A 24,338-nucleotide genomic window follows, 5' to 3' on the forward strand; every position below is an offset into this window, starting at 1 on the left:
GTAAACAAGTGACTGGGAAGCACATAAATATTGTTGCACTAAATGAAGTAAGGAACACGAACACAAAGAAAATTAAGGTAATTCAGTGATTGCTGGTTTGTTAGCAGAGGTAACAGCCAGCAGGATCAAGAAGCCAGTTCACCATGAAGCCTGATGAAAAGCCCTTGAATCATTCCCACTGCATCGTAAGGTTTTCTGGCTACTAATTCATGACACCATATAGAGTAACAACCAAATTACTGTAATTACCCTGCTACATAAGTGGCATATCAATATTGTGTTAAACACAGATTTTTGTACACTCTTTCATTATTACTCAGTATTACATTTTGAAAGGAAAAAAATAATATCAACCTGTGGTCTCTACTTACAAGCTAAAGAGCTTTAAAAAATATCCTTATTATGGGTTGTGGGCTTCTTTTTTGTATGGGAACATAAAATTATTCTACAAAGGAATGCAGCCTGCATTTTAAAATCTCAGCCTTTGAATTCATTACAAGTAAGTCCACATCTTCTGTTGGTTTAAGGTGTCCAGTGAACCTTCAATGCCTTCAAACTAAGGGACAACATGGCAGCACATTTGCAGTACAGAAACATTGCAGTCATTAAAATAGCAATCATAACTGTGCATGTGTTATGCAATATAATCAAACAGAAATTTAATGTGACACACTATAATAAATTCCAGGGATACAGGTTGGCCCTTATATTGGAAAGACCGTACAATGGACTACCTGGATGTAACTCTTATATGGGCTCTACATTTACAAAAAAACCACATGAACAACATAATTCCCTTTCCAAATTATATTTTTAATAAAATGAAAGGTCAGAGAGGAGGTGAACTGTGCTTATGAGTCATTTGGGGTTTTTTTCCTGTAAAGTTCTTTATTAAAATAGTGTTCTGGGTTTTTTTCCTTTCCTTTCTTAATTTAATAATTATTCAGTGATAAGAGAATTAATATTCCTGAGCAGTGTATAGCCATAAGCTAAGTCTAATTTCACTATTCAATTTCTAGTTGATCTTTCTCTCTAAGAACAGTATCAGAGTCAGGGTCTTAGCTTATGATACTCAAATTCCTTCTTAGGTGTTCTCTGTCTTTGCGAACTATCACTGATATGTGCTCTGAAAAAGTCTACAAATAATTCTTTCCCCAAGGATGCCCTTATCATTCCAAACAGAAGGATACCTCTACTCTGAAAAATCTTACTTCAAGGAAATACACAGGATTGCAAACTAACATCAACCATCAAAACTAATATAGTTTCTAGATGCAGAGGAAAAAGAAGAGAGAGAAACACAAGTGATACAACTAATCAAGTTGCTTAAGGAATTTCTGACAAGCACTCAGATACTAGATTGACCAGAGTCATGGAAGAATGAGAACAGAACATTTGTTTATGCTAAGTTTTCACATTTAGAACAAGTCTCACATATTTCCTAAATGCCAAAAATCACGTAACAGCAGTATTGTTAAAACTATAACCACGTACTCACTAAAAGGCTCAGCAGCACAGAATTTGCCACTAAATATAGGCAAATAGCTTGCGGTCCCTACCCAACGGAAGAACACAAAAGTATCCAAGAGTTTTACCAGAACCAGACAACAGTCACAGAAAGGTTAAGGTTGAACAGGACCACTGGAGGTCATCTTGTCTGAACCCTCCTCCTAGCACAGAATGCCCATGACTGTGTCTCAACTGTTTTTTTGAAGAGACTATTGTGAGTGACCTTTCTTCCTCCCACAGTTTCATTTGTGTTTCTACATATCATATAATCATATAAGAGTTTGGGTTGGAAGGGACCTTAAAGATCACCTAGTTTCAACGCCCCTGCCATGGGCAGAGACACGTCCCACTAGACCAGGCTGCCCAAGGCCCCATCTAACCTGACCTTGGACACCTCCAGTGATGGGACATCCACAACTTCTCCCTGGACAACCTATGCCAGTGCCTCACAACCCTCACAGTGAAGAAATTCTTCCTTTTGTCTAGCCTAAATCTGCTTCTCTCTAATTTATAGTTATTCCCCCTAGTCCTATCACTACAAGCCTTTGTAAAAAGTCCCTTCCCAGCTTTCTCACATGCCCCTTTCAGGTACTGGAAGGTCGCTATGAGGCCTCCTTGGAGCCTTTTCTTCATGCTGAAGAACCCCACTCTCTCAGTCTGTCCTCATATGGGAGGTGCTCCAGCCCTCTGATCAACTTGTAGCCCGCCTCTGGACCTGTTTGAACAGCTCCATGTCCTTCTTATGTTGAGGATTCCAGAACTGGACACAATACTCCAGATGAGGTCTCACAAGAGAGGAATAGAGAGGCAGAATCACCTCCCTCACCTGGCCACGCTTCTTTTGATGCAGCCCAGGACACGGTTGGCCTTCCGGGTTGTGAGCACACATTGCTGGCTCATGTCCAGCTTCTTGTCAACCAGCACCCCAAGTCCTTCTCTGCAGGGCAGCTCTCAATCACATCATTCCCCATCCTGTACTGAAATCAGGGATTGCCCTGATCCAGGTGCAGGACCTTGCACTTGGCCTTGTTGAACCTCATGAGATTCTCACACGCCCACTTCTCCAGCCTAACCAGGTCCCTCTGGATGACATCCTGTCCTTCCACTGTGGCAACTGCACCACTCAGTTTGGTGTCATTGGCAAACTTTCTGAGGGTGCACTCAATCTTGCTGTCTATATCATTGATGAAGATACTAAACAGCACTGATGCCAGTACAGACCCCTGAGGGACACCACTTGTCATGGATCTCAATCTGGACTTCGAGCCATTGACCACTACTCTCTGAATATGACCATCCAACCAGTTTCTTATCCACCAAACCATCCACACATCAAAACCATATCTCTCCAATTTAGAGAGAATGATGTTGTGGGGGACCGTGCCAAAGGCTTTACAGAAGTCCAGATAGCTCACGTCCATTGGTTTACCCGTGTCCACTGATGTGATGACCCCATCAGAGAAAGCCACTAAATTGGTCATACAGGACTTGCCCCTGGAGAAGCTGCGTTGACTGCCATTTATCACCTCCATGCCCTCCATGTGCTTTATCATGGCTTCTAGGAGGATCTGTTCCATGATCTTCCCAGGCAGAGAGGTGAGTGAGACAGGTCAGTAGTTCCCAGGGTCACCTTTTCTGCCCTTTTTAAAAATGGGCATGTTACCCTTCCTTCAGTCACCAGGGACTTCTCCTGATTGTCATGACTTTTCAAATATCATGGAGAGTGGCTTGGCCACCACATCAGGCAATTCCCTCAGGACACTGGGATGCATCTTATCAGGTCCCACAGACCTGATATGTTCAGGTTCCTCAGGTGGTCACGAACCTGATCCTCCTCTACAGTGGGAGGGGGTTTACCCCCCTGGTCACTACCTTGTTGTCCCATAACCCAAGAAGGATAAGGAGAGCAGTTGTCAGTGAAGACTGAGGCAAAAAAGTTAAGTACCTCAGCCTTTTCCTCATCTGTTGATACGAGGTCACCATTGATAACCATCAGTGGGGGTACATTCCCTTTATCCTTCTTTTTCTGATTGACATACCTGTAGAAGTCCTTTTGGTCTTCACTTCCGTTGCCAAGTTCAGCTCCAGCTGCGCTTTGGCCTTCCTGACCTCATCCCTACACAACCAGGCAGCATCCCTACACACGTCCCAGGTTCCCTGCCTCCGCTTGCACTGCCTGTGTAGTTCCCACTTCTTCTTTAATTTAACCAGCAGGTCTCGACTCAGCCATACTGGTCTTTTCCCTTTTCTGCCTGATTTCCAACATATGGAGACTGAGTGCTCTTGTGCCTCATGGAAAGCATTCTTAAATATTTGCCTACTCTGTTCTGCTCCCTTGTCCCCGAGGACCATGTCCCAGGGGAGCCTACTGAGTTATGCCTTGAGGAACTGGAAGTCTGCTTTCCTGAAATTTAGGGTCCTGACTATACTCCTCACTTGTCCCATATCCCTCAGGAGCTCGAACTCCACCAGTGCATGATCACTGCAGCCCAGGCTGCCTCCAAATCTAATGTCACTGATGAGTTCACTTGTATTAGTGGCCACCAGGTCCAGTACTGCATATGTGTGTCACCAGGTCCAGTACTGCATATGTCTGTCACCTATTTTGAAACAATACTCCTGAAGCTCCAGGAGCACAAAATGACACAGGAGGAGAAAGCGGGCTTCCTTCATTACTTTTTTGCAAGATGCTTCTTTGCCGAGGAGAGGAAGTCCATAGGAGCAACTATAATATCCTTTTTCTATCCCTTTTTTTTTCATGACTGTCAGCTCTGAGATACCAGCTGGAGACTGCTCTGTAGCTCCCTAGTTGCCTTCCTCACCTGCTGCTTTGTGTTCAGACAAGCAGATACATAACAACCTAATGATGTTCCTTATAATTCTATTACTGATAATTAGTAGATGGCAAAATGTTGCCCTTCTGCATAAAAAGCCCTTTGACACTGAAAAATAAAGATGACAACTGTAAATTATTTACGTGGCACTTGTGTTCTACAAACAGGTGACACATATTACTGTTATCACTTGCAGTAAGGTTGCTTGCAGGTGCATTGTTGTATCATGCTCAATACAAAAAAATAGAATAAAGACAGTCCATGATCTCCCAAAACCTTGTAACCTAGAAGAAGGAAGACAGTAAGCAAAGAAAGAAGTAGGACCACAAATATACAACAGGACACCAGCCAATGTGATAACGTAACAGCCACAGTTAACCAGCTGCTTAGCTACTGACAGTAGAACCAGATTTCAAAGCTAAGTCTTCAATTAATAATACAATTCTAGCTAACTGATAGAAAATACACCTCATGCTTTAGCTTTCCAAAACTTGAAATCTAGATTTATCCCATACCTGCTCCCCACAAACAACAGTCACTTCTGATTCAGAAACCGGGGCTATCGAAATTCCTCTCCTGAATTAGAAAACACCCAACAACCTTCTTCAAATCAGACACGTTAATCTGTGTTTTCTTGCTAGCAAACCTATATCCTCTTCCAACCTTTTGAAAAATTTACTCAGAAACTAGAAATAAATGCACTTTGGATCTATCTAGCATTTTAGAATATAGATACCTTCTGGGATGCTTGGCCTCTTTGGCATTTTGAGCGTATCTTCAGGAAGTGGTTCACAGAGTCCACAGAAAGGCCCCAAGTCAAAAAACTCTTGAAACATGGAAACATTTACTTGAGAACATAAGCTCATGAATCCTACTGCAGTGTCACCATCCTGAAATACAAAACCAGTGCCACACATGTGTAGAAGTTGAACATGTGATTTTAGGTCAGAACAATAATTTGAACAAAAAAAATTGCTGAAACATAGAAGTGTTCCATCTCCTGCTGTGCATTATAGAAAAGGATAAAGGAATTCAGCAAAAATTAAAGATCTTTTTTTTCCCCTCAGATGTTACAATTCTTTTGTTAGCTATGACTTGTGACAGCACTAGGAATATATATGTGGACCAAATACTTACTGTTTCGATAAAACATTTGTTACAGTAAATAAAAGACACATATCTTTTACCTACATACCTCCAAAAAAGTATAATTTTTCTTTATATTAAAAGTGCAGCTAAAGTAAAATCTGGATTTAGGCAGCCATAATGGCTGACTAATTTTTGGACATTGCTTTGTAGATAAAATTGTACTCAAACTGAAAGGTATATTTTATTTTCCTATGAAAATTCAGGAAAGCAATTATACAATATATAAACAGTATCTAATTCAATATATGGCATGCATCACTTGCAGCAATTATAAGTGCTAGATATTTTCCAGTTATGAAAAACATCTAAGAACCAGTCTTTAAAAAAAAAAAGCCCTGGCAAGTCTGAAAAATGAGAATCGGCATGCTGGAGACTTTTTGGCTTTAAGCTAAGATGAATCTAGAAGAAGGGAACTCTTCAGTTTTTAGTATGATACAGAACTTTCTGGTGAAACACACATAAACAAAATATTTTTTTTCCCTTAATAGACATAATGAAAGCCACCTCTATGAACACAATGAAAACTCCACGGCTGGATTTGTATAGCCGCTTTGTCAGACCATCAGCACTCCAATAAAAAATAAAAAAATTATAAAGTTTAATTTTTTTCCCCTCAGACAACAAGTGATTGTTTGTTTGCCTTGTTTGCGTAACCGAACAAAAGCTGGGTCGCTGCAGTTGTCTGGCTGCTATGTAATTTTAGGCCCAAGGCTCAGCAGAGGCTGATTAACCAATCCATCTACCATATGTGCAAAAAGAGGTTGCCAGCTTCATTCTCTGCAGGGAAAATTGGCATCTATCTTGGTTTGCATGGAGGTGTCTTTCCCATCTGCAGCAGCAGCGTCAAGTATAAACTGTGAGGGCCTGAAACACCTTTTGCTGGCATCATATTGAGCTATAAATGTACGATTGAAATGTATTATTTATAAAGATAGCTGTTTGTAATGTGCTATTACACTAATGGTTTATTGTTTCCCATTTGGCTTCCAATGGTAGTGATAACATGTTAAGGTTCTAAAAAATCATTTGCTATAGAAAGCAGACTTCTGGAATTAAGTAGGTTATGCTGCCTACCAGCTTATGATACCATGCAGAATTACTAACACATAAAAATATTAGCAGGAATTTTCAGCAGGGCAACTATTACCACCTCTTTCTTATTTAAATGAATTCCTGACTTTGTGTCTTCAACTCAGCAAATATCTCACTGCCTCAGCCAAGAGATGTAAAAAATCTGCAGCACTTTTGACTGAGGAAGTATTATTTGCTACTACTTTTCACATGCAATATTAATTTTCACCAGGAATGAAAAGTGCTCATCTATAATGCAATTGTCTATAATGCAATTGTCTATAATGGCAACATGGTTTCTTCAAGGTGGTCTGTCCCAGTTACTGTAAAAGAATCTATCCAGTTCCTGGGAACTGCTGCTTCAGTTACTTAACAGGAAAGATCATTCTTAAAGAAAGGAAAGACAAAATGTGTGGTGGAGGGCACTGTGTGCGTGCAGATCCTACCTTCGTGCAGATCCTACCTTCAAAAAGTGATTTTATTTGCTGAAATGCAGTCATTCACATGTGATATCACTGATACTATGATTAGACAAAAACAGAGTTCATGGCAGACTGACCTCACAAACAATAGCCTGATTCTCTTCATCTTGACATTCTATGAGATCAGCAAGGAAATATTCACTATAGGTTTCTTTCTGGATCTTACTCCAACGTGTCCATATTGGCATGAGATCATCATAATCTTCCAACCTGCAAAAAAGAGATTATGTAATGTCCTAAAGATCTGCCATTAACAGGTCCTGGTAGTTCTGTTCTACTCTGTTAGCATATAGACAAATATTACAAATACCTTATTCAAAGCCTCCACTTACAAATAAACAATTTCACCCAGGACATCTCCCCAGCGCACACTATGGTGGGAGCCTCAGAACCAGAGGAGGGACAGAACCACTTCCAAGAGACAGCACAACCCCACCTAAGATCTGGATTGCCCAGTGGAGTTGCTTATCTTTCTCAACAACATATGAGAGCAGCCCACTTAAAAATTCTCTTGCCTAAGGCATCTCAGGCCAGGTGGGTCTGGGCTTTAGGCCTCATTTAAAATAATTGTATTCAGTGACCTCAATCGTCAGTTGGTTAGAGTTGGCGGAAATCTCAAAAAGCTACACCAGTGCAATTTAGAAAATCTGTTCTTTTAAAAAAAAATAAAATAGTGCCTTCCTGTATGGGCTCAACAGTGCTGAGTATTGGCTAGATTACTGTTATTACACACAGCAGTGTGGGAGTCACCTGGCAGAAATCGAGCCATTATGCCTCTGTAAAGTCAAGTTAATGCTCCACCATTGAAAAAGACACAAAGGCCAAAGCGCAATTATTCTATCCCTCTGCCTCATGAAAGGCTTTCTGCATAGGTGGGAATCTGCTGTATCAAGGCTTTAACTGCCTCTGCTACTCCAGTCGGTTCTCAATGCTGCTGGCACCAACTTCCAAACAGTCCAGGTTTCGGTGGTAGTCATATAAGCCCCATACTGCATAGATTTTTATTTAAATAGACAAGAGACTCTTTCCTATGATTTTTTTTTTAAAAAAAATATTAATTCTTAACCAGGATCAGTGTAAGTCTCAACAAGAAGTTTCAGTGCTTCTACCAACACAATGAAGGAATCCACTGTCCAGAGAAGTCATGGCTCTCCCATCCCTGGAGGTGTTCAAGGCCAGTTTGGATGGGGCTTTGAGCAACCTGATGCAGTGGAAGTTGTCCCTGCCCATGGCACTGGGGCTGGGCTTTCAGGTTCCTTCCAACCCAAACGATTCTATGATTCTATGAATTCATCAGCCATATGCGCTGCGACCATGGCATAAAGGCCAACGGCAAACCAACCCTAACAGAGAGCTGCTTTCAATAAGAAGATGAAACCACGATTGTATTTAACTATCTAAAAAATGCAGGAAATAAGCAGTCCAAGCAACAATTCTGCAACTAAAAAAACTGGGGAGAGAAGTGGGGCTGTGATGGGCCATCAGAAAGAATGATTTTTACTGCCAGACTGTGGAGTTCAGAAAACCCTTTCTCCTCAAGGCCATAAGACAACTGCGACTGAACACAGAATCACAGAATGTCTTGGGTTGGAAGGGACACCAATGACTACTGAGTTCCAACCCCCTGCCATGGGCAGGGACACCTTCTGCTCTATCAGGTTGCTCAAAGCCTCATCCAACCTGGCCTTGAACACCTCCAGGAATGGGGCAGCCACGAATTTTCTGGGCAACATGCTTTCAGTTGTCTCAGTTACCAGACGCACTAACACACAAGGAGAAAGACGAGCCCCATAGAGCAAAGCAATTAAATCCAGAATTATCAATGCACCTCAAACACTTAAACTGACTGATGGAAACTGAGACCACCACAACTGTCGCCTTTGAAACAAATGGTTGCATCCTTCAGTTACAGAGTGCTCGGAAGATGAAGCTGTGGTGGACAGGCCCTTAAGATGGTCAAGTCCAACCATAAACTTCATAGTGTCAAGTCCACCACTAAACCATATTGCAAAGTGCCAAAACCAGACAGCTTTTAAATACCTCCAGGGACGGAGACCACCGCTGCCCTGAGCTGCCTATGCTTCACCACTCCTTCAGAGAATTTTTCCTAATATCCAACTGAAACCTCCCCTGGCACGACTCGAGGCCATTTCTTCTCATTCTATCACTTGTTTACTCGGGAGGAGAGACCAGCACGCACCTGTCTGCTACCTCCTTGCGGGGAGCTGCCGAGAGCGACGAGCTCTCCCCGCAGTCTCCTCTTCTCCAGGCTGCACAACCCACTCCCCCCGCCCCCCGGCCCCCGCGGTGGCTCCGCACCCACCCGCGGGCCGTGCAGACGGCAGCTGCACCGCCCCGGTTACGCGGCCTGAGGCGCCCGGCGGGCCTCGCTCCGCGCCCGCGGCTCCGCGCGGCTCTGCTGCCCCCGAGCGGCATTTGGGTTAGTCGTAAAATCAGCACAGTATTGTAGAACGGTTCGGGTTGGAAGGGACCTTAAAGCCCAACAACTTCCAACCCCCCTGTATCAGGTGGCTCAAAGCCTCAGCCAACCTGCCCTTGGACACCTCCAGGGATGGGGCAGCCACGACATCTCTGGGCAGCCTGTGCCAGCGCCTCACCACCCTCACAGGAAAACATTTTTTTCTAAGACTTCATCTAAATCTCCCTTCTTTCAGCTGAAAACCTTCCCCCCCCCCCCGTCCTATCCCTTGCACTCCCTGATGAAGAGCCCCTCCCCAGCTTTCCTGCAGCCCCTTTCAGTACTGGGAGGCTGCTGCAAGCTCCCATCGGAGCCTTCTCTTCTCCAGGCTGAACAACCCCAACTCTCTGAGCTTGTCCTCATGATGACCCATCCTTCACAATACTACTATGGGTTTATATATCCATTACTCCATGCAGTCATTAATCTCCAACTGGGATGTCCTTTCCCAAATTTCCCTAAAATAAGATGTGAGTAGAATAGTTCACTTTTCTTTAGAAGTGTTACATATTGTAGAAGCATGTTTCTTAAGATAATTATCAGAAGTGATCATTCATGCTTCCCTCAGTGTTCGGAAAATGTGTGTTTTGCTCCAGGTTTGTATGCGTTTATAGTTAAACACTTGTGCCTACAAATTTGGAAATCTTAGTTCTGCACACACAGCCATGCACATGCAGCTCCTGCACACAAGAGTGAATCAGATCTTCTGAGTAAGATTACCTTTCCTCTAGGGCCCATGACCCCTTTTATTTTGATGTCGTTTCTGCTTTTTTATTCTTGGGCCATCTGTCTGAGAATTCTCTCCTTACCCTTGTTGCTCCATTGCTCAGCACCGCCTGGAGAGAAAGCCTTGAACACTCCTCTGCCCTGACCTCACTCTGCTGAGGTCAGTCATCCCACGGTGGGATGGACAGCAAGGAGCCGCTGTGGCCCCGAGCGAGTATCCCTTACGCACACCTTAACTTGTGACACTTAGGATGTCCCAAGCCACAGTGCTACTCCATCTGCCAGGAGTTTCAAGTAATTTAATTCTTCTTCTGAAGGACAGTCGCCAGATTCTTTCATACAGATTTTAAGCTAAGAAAGCCAACCTGAGAAACCAGCAGACATGAATAACATCACCACCCACTCAAAGTTAAAACAGCTGCCGGGGTGACATTTCTAAACCCCACACTTTTTCATTCTTTTTCACTGTTTAAGTGAGAGTCTTCATTGTAATAAATTACATACAAAAATTTAAAGGTACAGAAAATATAACACACCATCAATCACTTGTCTGTAGAATAAATTCAAAAGATGCAACTAAAACAAAGTTCCAAGAACAATGAAACCCTGTCAAAATTTATAGTAATTCACATTCTTTATATCTCAAACCAAAATAGCCTTCCTCTTCTTTGCAGGCAGTATGTCAAGGGAGAAAACACAGTAAGGTTTTCTGCTATCAGAACTTCCCTACTTCAATACTCTATCTGAAACCTGTTGTTTCACTGGGGCAGATAATGCATACACAGCATTTCCAAACCAAATGTTTTGCTGATTGCTTCAAGTTCCTCCCAGCATTCTGCTCTGTAAAACACAACATGACACAAGGTGTGTGTCAAGACACAGATGGCAGTTCTGCTGGCTCATGGTACATATAGAGACCGACCTCATGATAGTCAGTGGGTCTCCACATAAGCCCATTAATCTTCCTGAACACTAGAAACTGGAGAAACAGAACTAATTTTGATTTCTGCAATCCTCCACTAGCACCATAGTCTATAATAAACTCCCCCAAACCAACAAAACATAATAGATTTCTTATGTAAAAATACTACAAAATTCCTACACTGACAGATCAGGCATGAGACAGGCATCCCATGGAGCTGCAAATTTTCAAGCTCTTATATATATATGGTACAAATACAAGAATGACAATATCAGCAAGAAACTTAAACATGAAAGCTTAGTGGACTGCGTTCAGGCACACTGCAGATTTATTTCACATTATAAAGGTCAGATGGAGAATAACTTCAAAATTAATGGTTAAGCAAAGTATCAGTTTACAGCTTCTTTCCTCCCTCCCTCTATAAGCAAGGGAAGAGGGAACAGAGATTACCCTAATCTCCTATCATTGACCCAGAACATGTTGCTAGGCAGGTGGCTGGGGAAAACTTTCACAGATAAGTCTCTAAAGGGCTCCACTGAACGTTACTATGGATGTCAGTGAAGTACAAAGGTGAATACTGAGAAAAAAGAAACGCAAAGCATTTACTGCAAACATAATTTAGCTTACTCAGAGAATCTATTGATAGACAACATTAAAGTATGAATTTTTTATCACCAGATACTGTGTAATTTAGGAAGAAACAACTTCCTGGTTAGTTTTCCAATAATAAAAAAAAAACTAGCCAATAAAAAAAAAAACCAAACTAAAGTACCTAATTTTATTATTCATAACAAATTACAGAAATCCCAGACAAGATAGTATCTCTTTTGCGGAATATTGGTATAGCCTACATTTCCAGCCTTGTAAAATATATTTCTATTAATAATATCCAATGATCATCAAAAGAAAGAAATGTTTCAAATTAAGTGAATCCAAACATAATAGTTGGAATCAAGACACGTGAAAAAAATTTAAATCCTCAGGAATTAATTCACATTCTGATAACTTCTCAGTATTGAGGATTATTCACATACTGATAGATGGTAGACAACTCGAAGAAAATGGTCGTTAAAAGCCTAAAAATTGTATATCAAATTAGTATGCAAATATCAGAATATCCAGACTTGTAGCAGGACGGTGTGAAGTGGCCAAGGTCCAGGCTCAGTCCTTTTTCTAAAAATGCTTAGAAGTCAAGTGCCAGGATATTGCAAACATGGACTAAAACTATAGGATAAAGAGCACAATCTGTAGATTTGTTTCAGGCCTATTTGATAAAATTAAGTACATGTAAAACATGTCCCTGAGAGACAGGCTTCTGTCAGAATCCAGCCCGAGATGTCAGCATGAATTAACCCGTAAACAAACAGGTGTGGATCTACCAGGCAGAGAAATAAGCCAAACACGGCATTACCATCTGTTAACACTGGCCGATGCTGACACCCACACACATCGATATCATATGATACAGTGTCCCATGAATGGGACTTCAGTTTCCACTACAAGAATCAGAAATGCTAATTTAATCATAATCCTGCTGCATAACCATATAGCAACCTTATATTTAGAATAAAGAAAAACAACTCCAGAATTAATTAGAATAAAATGGAATTTTTACGCCATAAAACATTACCCTATACACACTCTTCCCACTGTGAAGAAGATGACAACTGAACCCAAATCTGATAGATATTGGTTACATCTCAACCATGCTACAGGGAAGCATCTACACAGCAATGACAGCATATATGATCCAGCAATCTAAGCAGAAAAACATAAAGCCCCATTGGATTAGAAACTTCCCTTCACTGTGACTGTATGCAGCACTAGCACACGCTCAGAAAGCTGCCATTTAGCACAGGCAGCAGAATTCAAGTAGCAGGAAAAAACTGGTAATAGTTAATATACAGGTAGACATCAACAGGAAAGGCTGCTAGAGAAACTTGCATCCTTGCCTGGCATATGCTGCAGGCAGTGGAGCAGGTAGGAAAGAAAGAAATAATTCAGAGTCTAACTTTTTAAATGGCATTATAGAATCATTGAATCATTAAGGGTGAAAAGACCTCCAAGATCATCAAGTCCAATCCTCAACACAACACAAACACGCCTATTAAACCATGTCCTGAAGTCCACAGCTTTGCATTTCTTGGAACACCTCCAGGAAGGGAGACTCTACCACTTCCCTGGGCAGCCTGTGCCAATGTTTCATCACTCTTTCAGTAAAGAATTTTTTCCTAATATCCAATCTAAACCTCCCCTGATGCAACTTGAGGCCATTTATGACCTGGATCCCGAATATGAGCAAGGCTTTATTAAAGGCATATAGTGTGAGCGCATCATAAAGTCTTTGCTCAAATTGCTTCCACTGAAACAGATGACACGATGGATGGAAAAGGGTTATCCCATTATTTTCTTAAGCACTCTGAGCAACACTGAGGCAGCCTGCTCCATGGAAACACAGTGAGAGTGTACAAAAGACAACAGAGGATTACTCTCCATGTCTGAAGGACTACTGGAACTAGGGATTCTCTACTCTTATTTAATTCTTTTAGGTAACAGGCCCTCCTATTTAGCCTTTGCTCAACTGGTTGGAACATGACATAACAAGAGAAAATTTTAAAAAAGCTGGAATATGCTCCAAGAGACCCAGAAACTACATATACTCATTAAAATACTCAGCAATGCAATTAAGCCAGCAGATAAACAAAACAAACATTCCCGACAGAAAACATATTCTTTCTAGATAGTGACCTAGTTTTACAAAAAATGCAATTGATTTTGCGATGAAGTAGAATAAAAGCAGCATAATCATAGAACTACTTAATTGGGTTATCAAGGAAAATCATAGCAATTTAACTCAGATACTGATGATGTAAACCAAAAAAGAAAATCCTTCAAATTAACCTAGACAGTTCTGCTCATAGAAGCAGAGGGGAGAAGCTGTATTACCTTGCTTTACGAATATACAGTTGTGGGTGATACTGATGTCTGTGGCACACTAGCAAGGTAAAGCTTGTATCCACTACTGAACTTGGAGCAGTCATCATCCTTTCAAAGACATTTCCCATGTCTGGCTCTGTGAATGAGAAAAATCTGTTAAGAGCAACAGAGAAACTTCATTGTATAAACTTACAAATTATCAGCAAAGCTGTTTGGGCAAAATGGGGTTTTGAACTTAAAACCACAGCTGGCGTAGTCCCCTAAGTCTTTTACGTTGAGCAATGAAGCTGAGATGACAGTAGAATAAATGTGTGAAAGAATTGTCACTGGATTAATTTATTATTTTATTACTTAATCCAGTGATGAATCAAATTTATTAATTAATGCAGCACCCCAAACCTGAATAAGCTTTAAAGCCATCAGAAAGTGGTAGGGTAGAAAATAGAAATGCTGGTCTTATAACCAATACTATATGCTCCCGGAGAATCTTTGTCAGGACTTTGCTGAAAGGAAGCTGACATGTGTTGCTAGGGTAGGTTTGACAAAAGCCTTTATTCTGTAGCTGACACACCAGTATGGAGCTTTTTTAGCATGACTTGGAACTGAGATAAGCAGAAATTGGCGTATCAGGAAATGTTCCAGTTCACTTCAAGAAAAGCTCCAATCACAACTCAGTCATTAAGTAGATGCGTGGCTTATTCATCTGAATTCAGGACTAAAACTCCAAGTTAGCTGCTGTTCTCTGATTAAGGTATGTGTACTTCCGCTTTGAAAAAAAAATAATCTTCATTTCCTTCCATGTCTCCAACGCCTCTTCTGACCTTTGCCGAAGTGTCCTCACCCTACCTTGTACTTATTTGGCTAAATAAGAGCAAGTACCCAATGTGGACAAGCACAATGCCTGGCTGACTCTATGAGTGCGTGTATGTGTGTGCTTGTGTATATATATTTTCACCTGCCAAGTGGCCCATTAGTCACTGTCTCTCAAAGTACAAGTGCCGATTTCAATTTCTTGTCTCTATTCAGCCAGAAATCTTCAAAAAAATGTAGGAAATTATTTTTGAGACCTTAACTCCTGTGTAAACTCGGATCTGTTTGGGGCAAATTTAAAGACTGCAGGAAATGGAGAGACTGCTGAACGGATCTCTGGAGCAAACACATAACCACATAAACCTCTTTTACATGCTATGTCCATTAGAAGATACTTTAAGATTGTGTTTTCTGCATGTGTAGAAAAGTATAACTGCACCCAATATTAAATAAAAACAAAACCCCAAGCATAAAAAAGACCATTAATAGAATGTGAAGTAACAATAAAGAGATTTGAGATTATTCTTATTATTTTAAGAATAGAATAGTATTAAATTCTTACCTAAATTCTCATCAGCTGGTACGAAGAGAAGTATAAACTGCAGTTCTGGAACTGTGATAAAAGCCTTCCTGGACAAATAACATGACTGTATTCAGTCTTTCATCATTATACCAAATCAAATAGAGCAGCTTGTCTTTTAATATGTACAATTTTTTTCTCCAGTGTCTCTAATCATCCTTCATGAGTCCACATGGCTCAAAAATTAAAACATTTTATTTATGACAAATAAAATCATATGAAATTAATCTGGACATTTTTTTACTGGAATTTTCCTACCTTATTCCTCTCTTAATTTCCTAATCCTTAGATTTCAGACATCCTCCTTTTTATATCAGTTTCCCAATGGAGAACAAATTAAAGATGCCAGATCTCTGCTGGCAGATCTCTGACCTGGCATCTGGATAAGCTGGTTTGACATGACAAAGTAACTGTAAATTACATTCAACTGCCACAGCACCAAATGCAATTCACTCTGCTTATGTAAGTAGATTCTGAGCTGTACCAAATAACCTGAGCGACGATTGTACTTGAGTACTGATCTAACACAGTAATAGAGTGTGCTGTTTGTATTGTATAGTTTGCAGCCTTGGCATATAGTCTGTACTAACAATCAATGGATTATCCAGGAAGATGCATATTCCAGAAACATCGACAGCTTTTTAAGCTTCTTGCTCAGTCAGGCACTTTGATTTTTACAAGAGGAATTTAGGAAGAAATAAGATTAAATCAATCAATCTGCTTTACAACTGCAGTACTATTTCTGTGGAAAAATATAGCAAAGATACAGCTAAACCTTAACTGCATTTGGAAAGCATACTTGGAACTGTTAACAGCTTAGTTTCAAAGCCAACAGTGCACATTCAATCAATACAAGGTTATGCTTTATTACCTTCTGAGACTGTTTAGGGAGATTAATTCTGATCCAGTGATGACCTTAAGGGATTTTTAAATTCCATAGCCTCTCCAAATGATGGCAGGAGAGTGTATGTGCTTCACAACAGAAAGTTACATATGAACTCACCTAACAACTTCTTGGGAACATCCAGCTGCGTATTCTTCTTTTGCCACAAAAAGATGCATGAACAATGTGTTCAAAGGCTATAAAACAAGGAATGAGAACCCAAACACCATGCCACTAATATTTATTAAGTCAACCCAAGTATTAATGCGCATACTTATTTTCAATATATTAAATAATCTACACTCAGAATTAGTAGCTTCACATATATAAGTAACTTCAAAGCACATGTGGATAAAGTTATATGATTAAAGGACTTTTTTATGTCATGATTTGTGCTTCTGTAATAGTTTTGATTTACATTCAAGCTTAATATCGTTTGACTATGATATGCATACACCATTCTTCATATTTAACAGCATCAATTCCAGATTAACAACATTTTAATTTAACCACAGTAATTAAGACCTAAATGTCAATAACATTAATTTAACATTTGGCCAATAAAGACATTCTTTCTAGATTTAAATAAAAACCCCCAAACTTGACATACTTCTCATAATCCTAAAATCTTTTTTTTCTTTAAAAGAAGAAGAATATGAAGTCCTAAGATCGCACCATTAGACACATTTAAATATCCAGGCAGAAACAGGGCAGACTAAAAGACATCTTTATCCTAGCCTCCAGCTAATGGAAAGTGATAACAAAGGAAAACCCTTGTGCTGGAATTCAAAATGCTATTAATTCAGCTCTTTTCTCTTGCATATTAATTTCAAGTTTAGAGTCAGTGACGATCTACCCGTAGATGAAATACTTCTACAAAAAAAATACTTGAAGTGGGAAAAGTTGAGGTCATCCAAATAGTTTAATATTCAACTAAAATGTCATGAATAGGGTCACCAATAAATTTCAGCAAATTTAGAGCAAGAATAACTTTATTAGAGGTTGCAGTATATGGACCAGCACAAAGACAACAGGCTAATGTGATGAATATAAATCAAAAGCCATTTCTAAAAATCAGACTTTTCTCTTTGGTTTGTTTAGTTCTTAAATGAAAAAGAAAAAGGAAGAAGTAGTAAAAATATAATGTTTTGTCCTCAAGGTCCAAGAGGAGGCCCAGGAGGAAAGATTTGGCCTGTAACTGTTTCTGAACAGTGATACTAACCAGGCAATCCTGTAAAGCATTTTCACTAATTAAATTCTACGCAAGTCAGTTCCTAATTTAGACCTTTGTGCTATCTTATAATTTCTGTGCTCTAGGAAAAAAACTGGTCAACTTGTCTTTTAAGAAATTCTTATTTTCAGAAGATTTTAATTTTATAAAGCACATCTGCATGGATTTAGTCTGCAGTTAACCAACAATATCTCATCCAGTTATAATTCAGATTTGGTTCAGTTGTACTGAACACATACTGAACCTTCTGACTGAATCTTCTGTACACATTTAAGAAAACAATCTCAATTCTAGAAAGAGAAGACTTCTTCTGCTCCTTGTCAATGTTCCAAAGTACCTTTTGTTCCTCTTTAGGAGCAGTAATGCCTAACATGCTCGAGCTCTTTCTTTTTTTGTCTTTTCTCTTTGTGTGCTTCTGCACAGTGAATTCAGCTGCAGCTTTGCCACAAGAGATATTGTTAAGCAGGCTGCCGGAGGAAGAGCTCACAGAACTGACAGCACAGCGTAACCCAACAGGAGCAGCTGCAGCTGCACACTGAATGAAGTGGTTGTGCCTGCAATATGCCTGTACACAAAGTGCTGTTCAATTGACAAAGAAAACAGATTACAAGGAAATTACATGTTTTTTTCCTATACTCCTTTTGGCTGTAATAATTTTGTTTCTTTTAACAGCACACAGCATTTTTAAATACAATTGCAGTATTTGTCAGTTTTTCTGCAAGCCACCGCTTAACGTCTCCCAGAACAACATTGGAAAAGGGATGAACAAACCGTGTAAAGATAATTTCAGTATTGCCAATACCTTATTCTGGTATGCGCTGCCTAGCTTTTGAGTGTTTGTGGTTAACACATTCCATAGTTTCTCAACGATCACAGGATCTAACTCTTAGCTGGACTGAATGATTGGCAGCATTTGAATCCCGAATTTCTAATTGCCTATTTCTAGTCCATAATTCCTAATCCTAATTCATAAACCTGACCAAGAAGCCTGTATGAAAACTGTCACCACACAGAACAGAGCGCAGCCATCTCCACACCAGCATCAAACAAGCACTCCAGAACCAAGATGCTCATTCATGTCAGCATGGTCTTCCACTCAGTGCAAGTCACCATCCTGCAAGCAGGGGTCCACACCCTGTCCCTCATTCGTTCTCTGAAGCCATTGCATTTCCATTTGGTTCTGTAAAATAATGAAACTTTACTCCAAAAGGTGAGAAATGAGGATTCCAGTTCCCTTGCAGTGAGAGGGACCTCAGAGCAATAGACTCCACCTCTCACGTAAATGATATAACCAGAGCTAGACAGGTTTCTAAATGCCAAATATTGGTGACAGCCATTATTAACACTGCTCTCAGTGCTAGCACAGTGCATTGGAGATGTTATGCAGATGCCTGGCAAAGAAAGGACTTGGGTCCTTAACTGCCATCCTTACAGTTACTGTAGTGGCAAAAGCACAGGTACACATGAACTTCTGAGCATCTGAGGGTTTAGTAAGAAATCTGATGATCACCTTCATCAACCTGAATGCCTCAGATCTACCTGAAACATATTAATGCATATTTTTCATACCTAAGCCTGAAATGAAAACTCAACTATAATCACACAGTTTACTTACTGTGCATTTATTGTTAACATAGTTTTCATGTAAGAATGATTCCCAATCAGACTGATCAGTGACATTCCAATTTGGATAGTCCAGAAAGGCAGCATGGGCTACAACTTCATTCTTCTCATTGCAGCATGTCAAAGCAAGATTTGATTTTTCTCTGTGGAAAAAGTTTAATTTTGCTGAAGTTGAAGAAACTACACAAAGAAAAGTCACTGTTAATTCAGCCTATTAGAATAGCAAAACTAACCATATTTGAAAGTGCTCCCAGGACTGTGCCTCAATAAAACATCACTGCCACATCCTAAACTCATGTTGTGGTTTGAGCTAAATTAGAGTCAGTTTTGTGACTAACTCAGTTAGTTAAAGTAACTTCATTTCTCTGAACGCTAACTGCAGATTTTTGAGACAGTATTCTTCGCTAAAAGTGATAAGATGGGGCATTGGCATGCAAAAAGGCCAATGCTTATACTTAACTGAGGTAATTCTCAAGCAGGTGGAAAAGGGGTCACACCTGCAAGGAGAGGCAAATAGGCCAGGTGCTCTGCAGGTCTGCTCTGCAGCATTTGTGGTTATGTATGGTCATCAAGGGGTGGGGACACGATCTCATATAATTGTATATATTTTATTACTTTCATTATTTTCATTATTATTATAATTTCATGAAAGTTATAGCTCTAGTTTCCAATCTGCAAGTCTTTTTCCTCTCAGTTCCCTCTCCTCTTTCCCTGCAGGGGGGAAAGGAGAAAGGATTTTGGGAGCTCAGCTGCATGGTTTTAGCTGCCAAGATTTAGCTGTGTGGGGCTAAACCATGACACATCACATTATTGCTTCAATTCCAAATATTTATTTTTGTATTCTGACATTACAACAATTCACATAATTTTTCAAATCCTCAGTTACCATAAATTTGATGTGAGAGAATTAAATGCTCCCTCTTATTTGCATGTTTTGTCATACATCTATTTTTTCCCAAAACAGCTGTCATCTGAGACATTTGCAAAAAAAACTAAGTGGCCCGTCAGCATTTCACACCGTCTATCTCTGGTGCTCATCACTGCACAGAAAGATGAAGCGCTTAAGTTTCATCACTATCTCTGGTGATGAAGAGAGGGTAAGAGAAGACTTATACAGCTACCCATTTCCACCAAGGACACTGCCGCACAAGCACCTAGGATACAGATGTCAAAACATGGAGGCTATCAGGTATCATGGAACCATGAAATGAAGAGGCACATTGAAATGTATTTTATGCCAGAGAGAGGCTGCCTCTCAAGGTAGAATAAAGAGAGGCAAAAAATAACCAATTCATAGAATCATAGAATAACCAAGTTGGAAGAGACCCAACAGATCATCGAGTCCAACCATTAATGCCTTTCATTAAGGAGAAACTGGGAAAGAAGGAAATTATTTAGACACACACAGGAAAAGAAAACAGAATGGTCATGGCCACACAGTGATTAAAACCCCTAATCCTTGTCCTTCTATCACTCTCCATCAGGCAAAAGGATTGTGTTAGATGGAGCTGACAGCAGACACTCATATCATCCAAAAGAATTTCTCCTGAACTTTTATAAAAAGGAAGCTAGTATAGAGTTAAATCTTGTCCACCATTCTGGTAGCAGTGATTCAAGTTTGCAAAAAAACATGCGTGTGTGACACAGCGAAGAGATGGAAGCAGATTTTTCTATCCCTTTTTGTGAAGTCACACCACATAAAGGCTCATCGTGTTTTCTGCCATTTTAAATGTAACATAATTTCTTTAGTTTTCTGCAAGAAAGGTAATATAACGTCCCTAAAAAATTACTTACAAAAGGTGTGTGACATCAATCCTTCCAAAAATTGCTTCTGTAAAATGGCTGAAGAGGCCGATAATATCTGAAACATCACGTGATTCTGTTCTTCTGGCACTGACCAATTCTGTATCTCCTCTCAAAGAAGTTATTGTAGTCATCTTACGGGCTGCAACAAGAAAGAAAGAAAACATCGCTGTTCTGGCTGATCCTGCTGCAATCCATTGTCCAATGTAGTTGGCTTCCCTGCTCAGAAGAAAAACATTTTTGTGGTTCCACATTTGTAGAATTTGCCAGGTCCAAGTGATTTATTGACATGCCAATCAATTTCAGAACATACAGAGGCAGTGGGCATTCAGACCTGTGACTATGAACTGACAGTTTGTCATGCCCCAGACCCACAAGCCACATGCTCGCGTCCAGGCCTGACTGGGGTTAGGGTTCATTTATCTGTGTGGTGATCCAGAGGCCAACAAGGTCACCATCATGGCGAAAATCAAAAGCAGTATTTATTCTGGTGCCGGCAAACATAAACAGACCAAAATACTGGGGTGCACAGCCATGACATGGGGGTACATCTTCCCAAAGTTACAGAAACAAATCCCAACCTGTTTGGATCACAATCTGATCCCTGAATGCAGCCAAGGTCACTCGGATCCAATCTGATACACGCACCATAAGGTAACGGGAGAGAGACAAAGAAAGAGAAAAGGAAAGAAATCACCACATTGATGGGCAGTGGCAGTTCCTTGGGAACACATGGTCACAGCTTCTTCCAGGCCATGTGGTCCAGGCTGGTCCAATCGAAGTGATGGGTGAGAGAGAATGTGAAAGTGAGAGCCCCATGTGGTTCCTTGAGAGCTCTTTTATAAGGACTGACCAACCCCCATCAGCACATGTTGGGGTGGTCTTGCCACATGTCTTTTGGGAGGGTTAAGCCCGGGCAGTCCGGCAGGTGGAGGAAGACGGAGGAGGAGGGAAGGGGGTGAGGGAAGGTCAGTGCCCATCACTGCATCACCTGCCCCTGCAGCAAGCTCTAGACCTTGAGCTCAGCCAGGCGAGGGAGAATGGTGCTTACTCCTGCACCTCCCCTCTGTTGAACGTGGTGCCACAGACCAGGCCCTCAGGCAATATCCCAAGCTCTGTCCTTGGGGAGGTCTGCTGCTGCACCACCTCCACTATTCATTGCTGGTGCCACAAAACAAACACACAAATGGGCAGCCTTCAGACAAAATGTTTAAGGCAAAGGAAGAAGCATAGTTGCGCTTTACATTCCACCCCATAACTTAAACATTTGTCACAGAACTCAAATCAAAAACTCAGGTCCATGCTGTCTATAGTGGTGACACTTATAAGAAGGGGAGAGGATAAGGAGAATAAGGCTGAGGAAGGGATAGTCATGTCCCAGATCCACGAGCTATCAACTTGCCCAGCTGAAAGACAGGGGTTATTTACCAGATCCACGAGCTGCCAACTCGTGCCCAGGCCCCTTTTGACTGACACAGTTGGTATATCTTTCAGCTGTGTTGCTACTCAAAACTGTAGCCTGTTGAGATATAATCAAGAATTAGGCATGTAAGACAAACTGGCCAAACACAACATCTTTCTGTAATTTCTTAAACACACTTGTGCAAAATATGGCATTACTAACTCAAAAAAAAAAGTCTAAATAAACAAGATACATAGACTAGCAGAACACTTTTACCAATCTACCAAACATGATAGCCATCTCTAACACTGGCTCCAAAAACATGCACAACGCCACTTGCCCAATTAGTCCCCACAGATCCCAAGTAAAATTGGGATTAACAAAGAAACCCCTGAACTTTATACCTTTTAAATACAAAGTTGTGTGCACATCTTGGACACACAGTCAAGATATTGTTATAGATGACAACACAGGTCTCAGCCATGGAAACACACATTTGCAAAGAGGTCTCAGATCCAACCTGAGGCAAAACATCCTCTGCACGTAGAAGAACCAGCTAGGCTGGAGTGTACTTACTACTGAGTATAACAATAACATCTGCACAGGAAAAAAACACAATAGCTTGTGTAAGCAACTTCTCTGGTTGTAAGGTATCTGTGTTTTTCCTACTTGGGTGGAAGGCAGCTGTAGCAGGGCCCAGTAACAGGTGAGTCTTAAAACGAGCAAAGAAAATGCCACATAATTCACTTCCACACTTCATTAAGTAACTGCAAACTACGAGACTACTAAAGCAGTGGGTTATTTTTTATTAATGCCAATTCCATGTATCAAAATAAACAGGAATTTGAAAATGTTGTTAATGAACTCAAGCCTAGCACTAAGACTACTTCACCTGAGAACAGTTTGCCACATTTCTGTATCCAATTGTTTAACTTAACATATTGAGATCATATCCCCACTTCTCCATGAGCTCCCCTCAAAGGCCCTGAATACACCCGCAACCACGATTGACAGAGAGCAGCGTTACACACAATAAAAATGTACTGTTTTCATAAGGAAACAAACTGTTCCTACAGCAACTCCTGTATTTCAGCTGTGAGAGCAGCACACCATAGATGAGAGGCTTGGCCAAACAAGCAGATAAAGAACCATTCCTTAGAGTGATTTCCTCTCTGCCTTCTTCAACAAATGCTCTTTCAAAGCACAAGTGTGATTCCCATGTGGGATATTTGTCCTGTTTCTGACTCACAACCCACCAAACACATACGTACCATAGGCATGTACCTCAGGAGCTTTCTGCAGGACACCCGATGGCTACGGGAGATGGTGGGCGTCACCGTGCACCCCTCACTGAACCCAGTCAAGGGTTCAACCCTTAGGACAGGGGTGAAGCACATCAACCATTCCCACACCCAAAAGGCATAGGGGAATGAGGCCAGACCCGAATTCTAAAGCTCACATGACACAAAGGAAGGGATCTAGTGGTCCAAGAGCCAGGATAAGCTCTCTCATCTGACAGGAGCAAGAGCAACACAGGCAGTCAGGGTGGGACAGGAGCTTAACACCCATACTGGTAATGCCTCAGGGACCATATGTGGGCACCATGGTCCCTGCTACACTGTCATGGGTGCACTAGTTACTCTGATGGTTCTCCATCCATCCATCCCTCCCTCCCTCCCTTCTTCTAGCTCTTCTTTCTTCCATCCATCCCTTCCTTATTTCATCCCTCCCTCCATCTGTCCCATCCATCTGCCCTATCCATGCAACTGGCCCTTCCTTCCACCCCTCCCTCCCTCCATCTATCCCTCCCTTCTAATTTCCTTCCTCCCCTTCCTCTTCTTCCCCCTCCCTGCCTTCATCCTTCCCTCCATCCCTTCCTCCTTCCTTTCCTCCCTTC

At 41.0% G+C, this 24,338-nt stretch overlaps 1 protein-coding gene across 2 annotated transcripts in view; it reads right to left on the reverse strand.

Annotated features, from left to right (window-relative positions):
• CFAP61 (cilia and flagella associated protein 61) overlaps positions 1-21,206 on the reverse strand; it is a 110,243-nt gene extending 89,037 nt beyond the window's left edge. Inside the window, exons 1-7 of one of the 2 annotated variants that reach the window (XM_069850304.1) lie at positions 21,031-21,206; positions 19,229-19,379; positions 16,503-16,579; positions 15,482-15,549; positions 14,119-14,245; positions 7,123-7,255; positions 5,080-5,233 (exon numbers count right to left, since the gene is read on the reverse strand). In XM_069850304.1, the coding sequence (XP_069706405.1) occupies positions 5,080-5,233; positions 7,123-7,255; positions 14,119-14,245; positions 15,482-15,549; positions 16,503-16,579; positions 19,229-19,379; positions 21,031-21,206 (886 nt within the window). The remainder of the gene's footprint in view (positions 1-5,079; positions 5,234-7,122; positions 7,256-14,118; positions 14,246-15,481; positions 15,550-16,502; positions 16,580-19,228; positions 19,380-21,030) is intronic. The other variant, XM_069850303.1, reaches the window with a different exon arrangement.
• Between the last annotated feature and the right edge of the window lie 3,132 nt (positions 21,207-24,338).

The sequence above is a fragment of the Phaenicophaeus curvirostris genome, chromosome 2, assembly GCF_032191515.1.
Source record: "Phaenicophaeus curvirostris isolate KB17595 chromosome 2, BPBGC_Pcur_1.0, whole genome shotgun sequence".
NCBI lineage: Eukaryota > Metazoa > Chordata > Aves > Cuculiformes > Cuculidae > Phaenicophaeus > Phaenicophaeus curvirostris.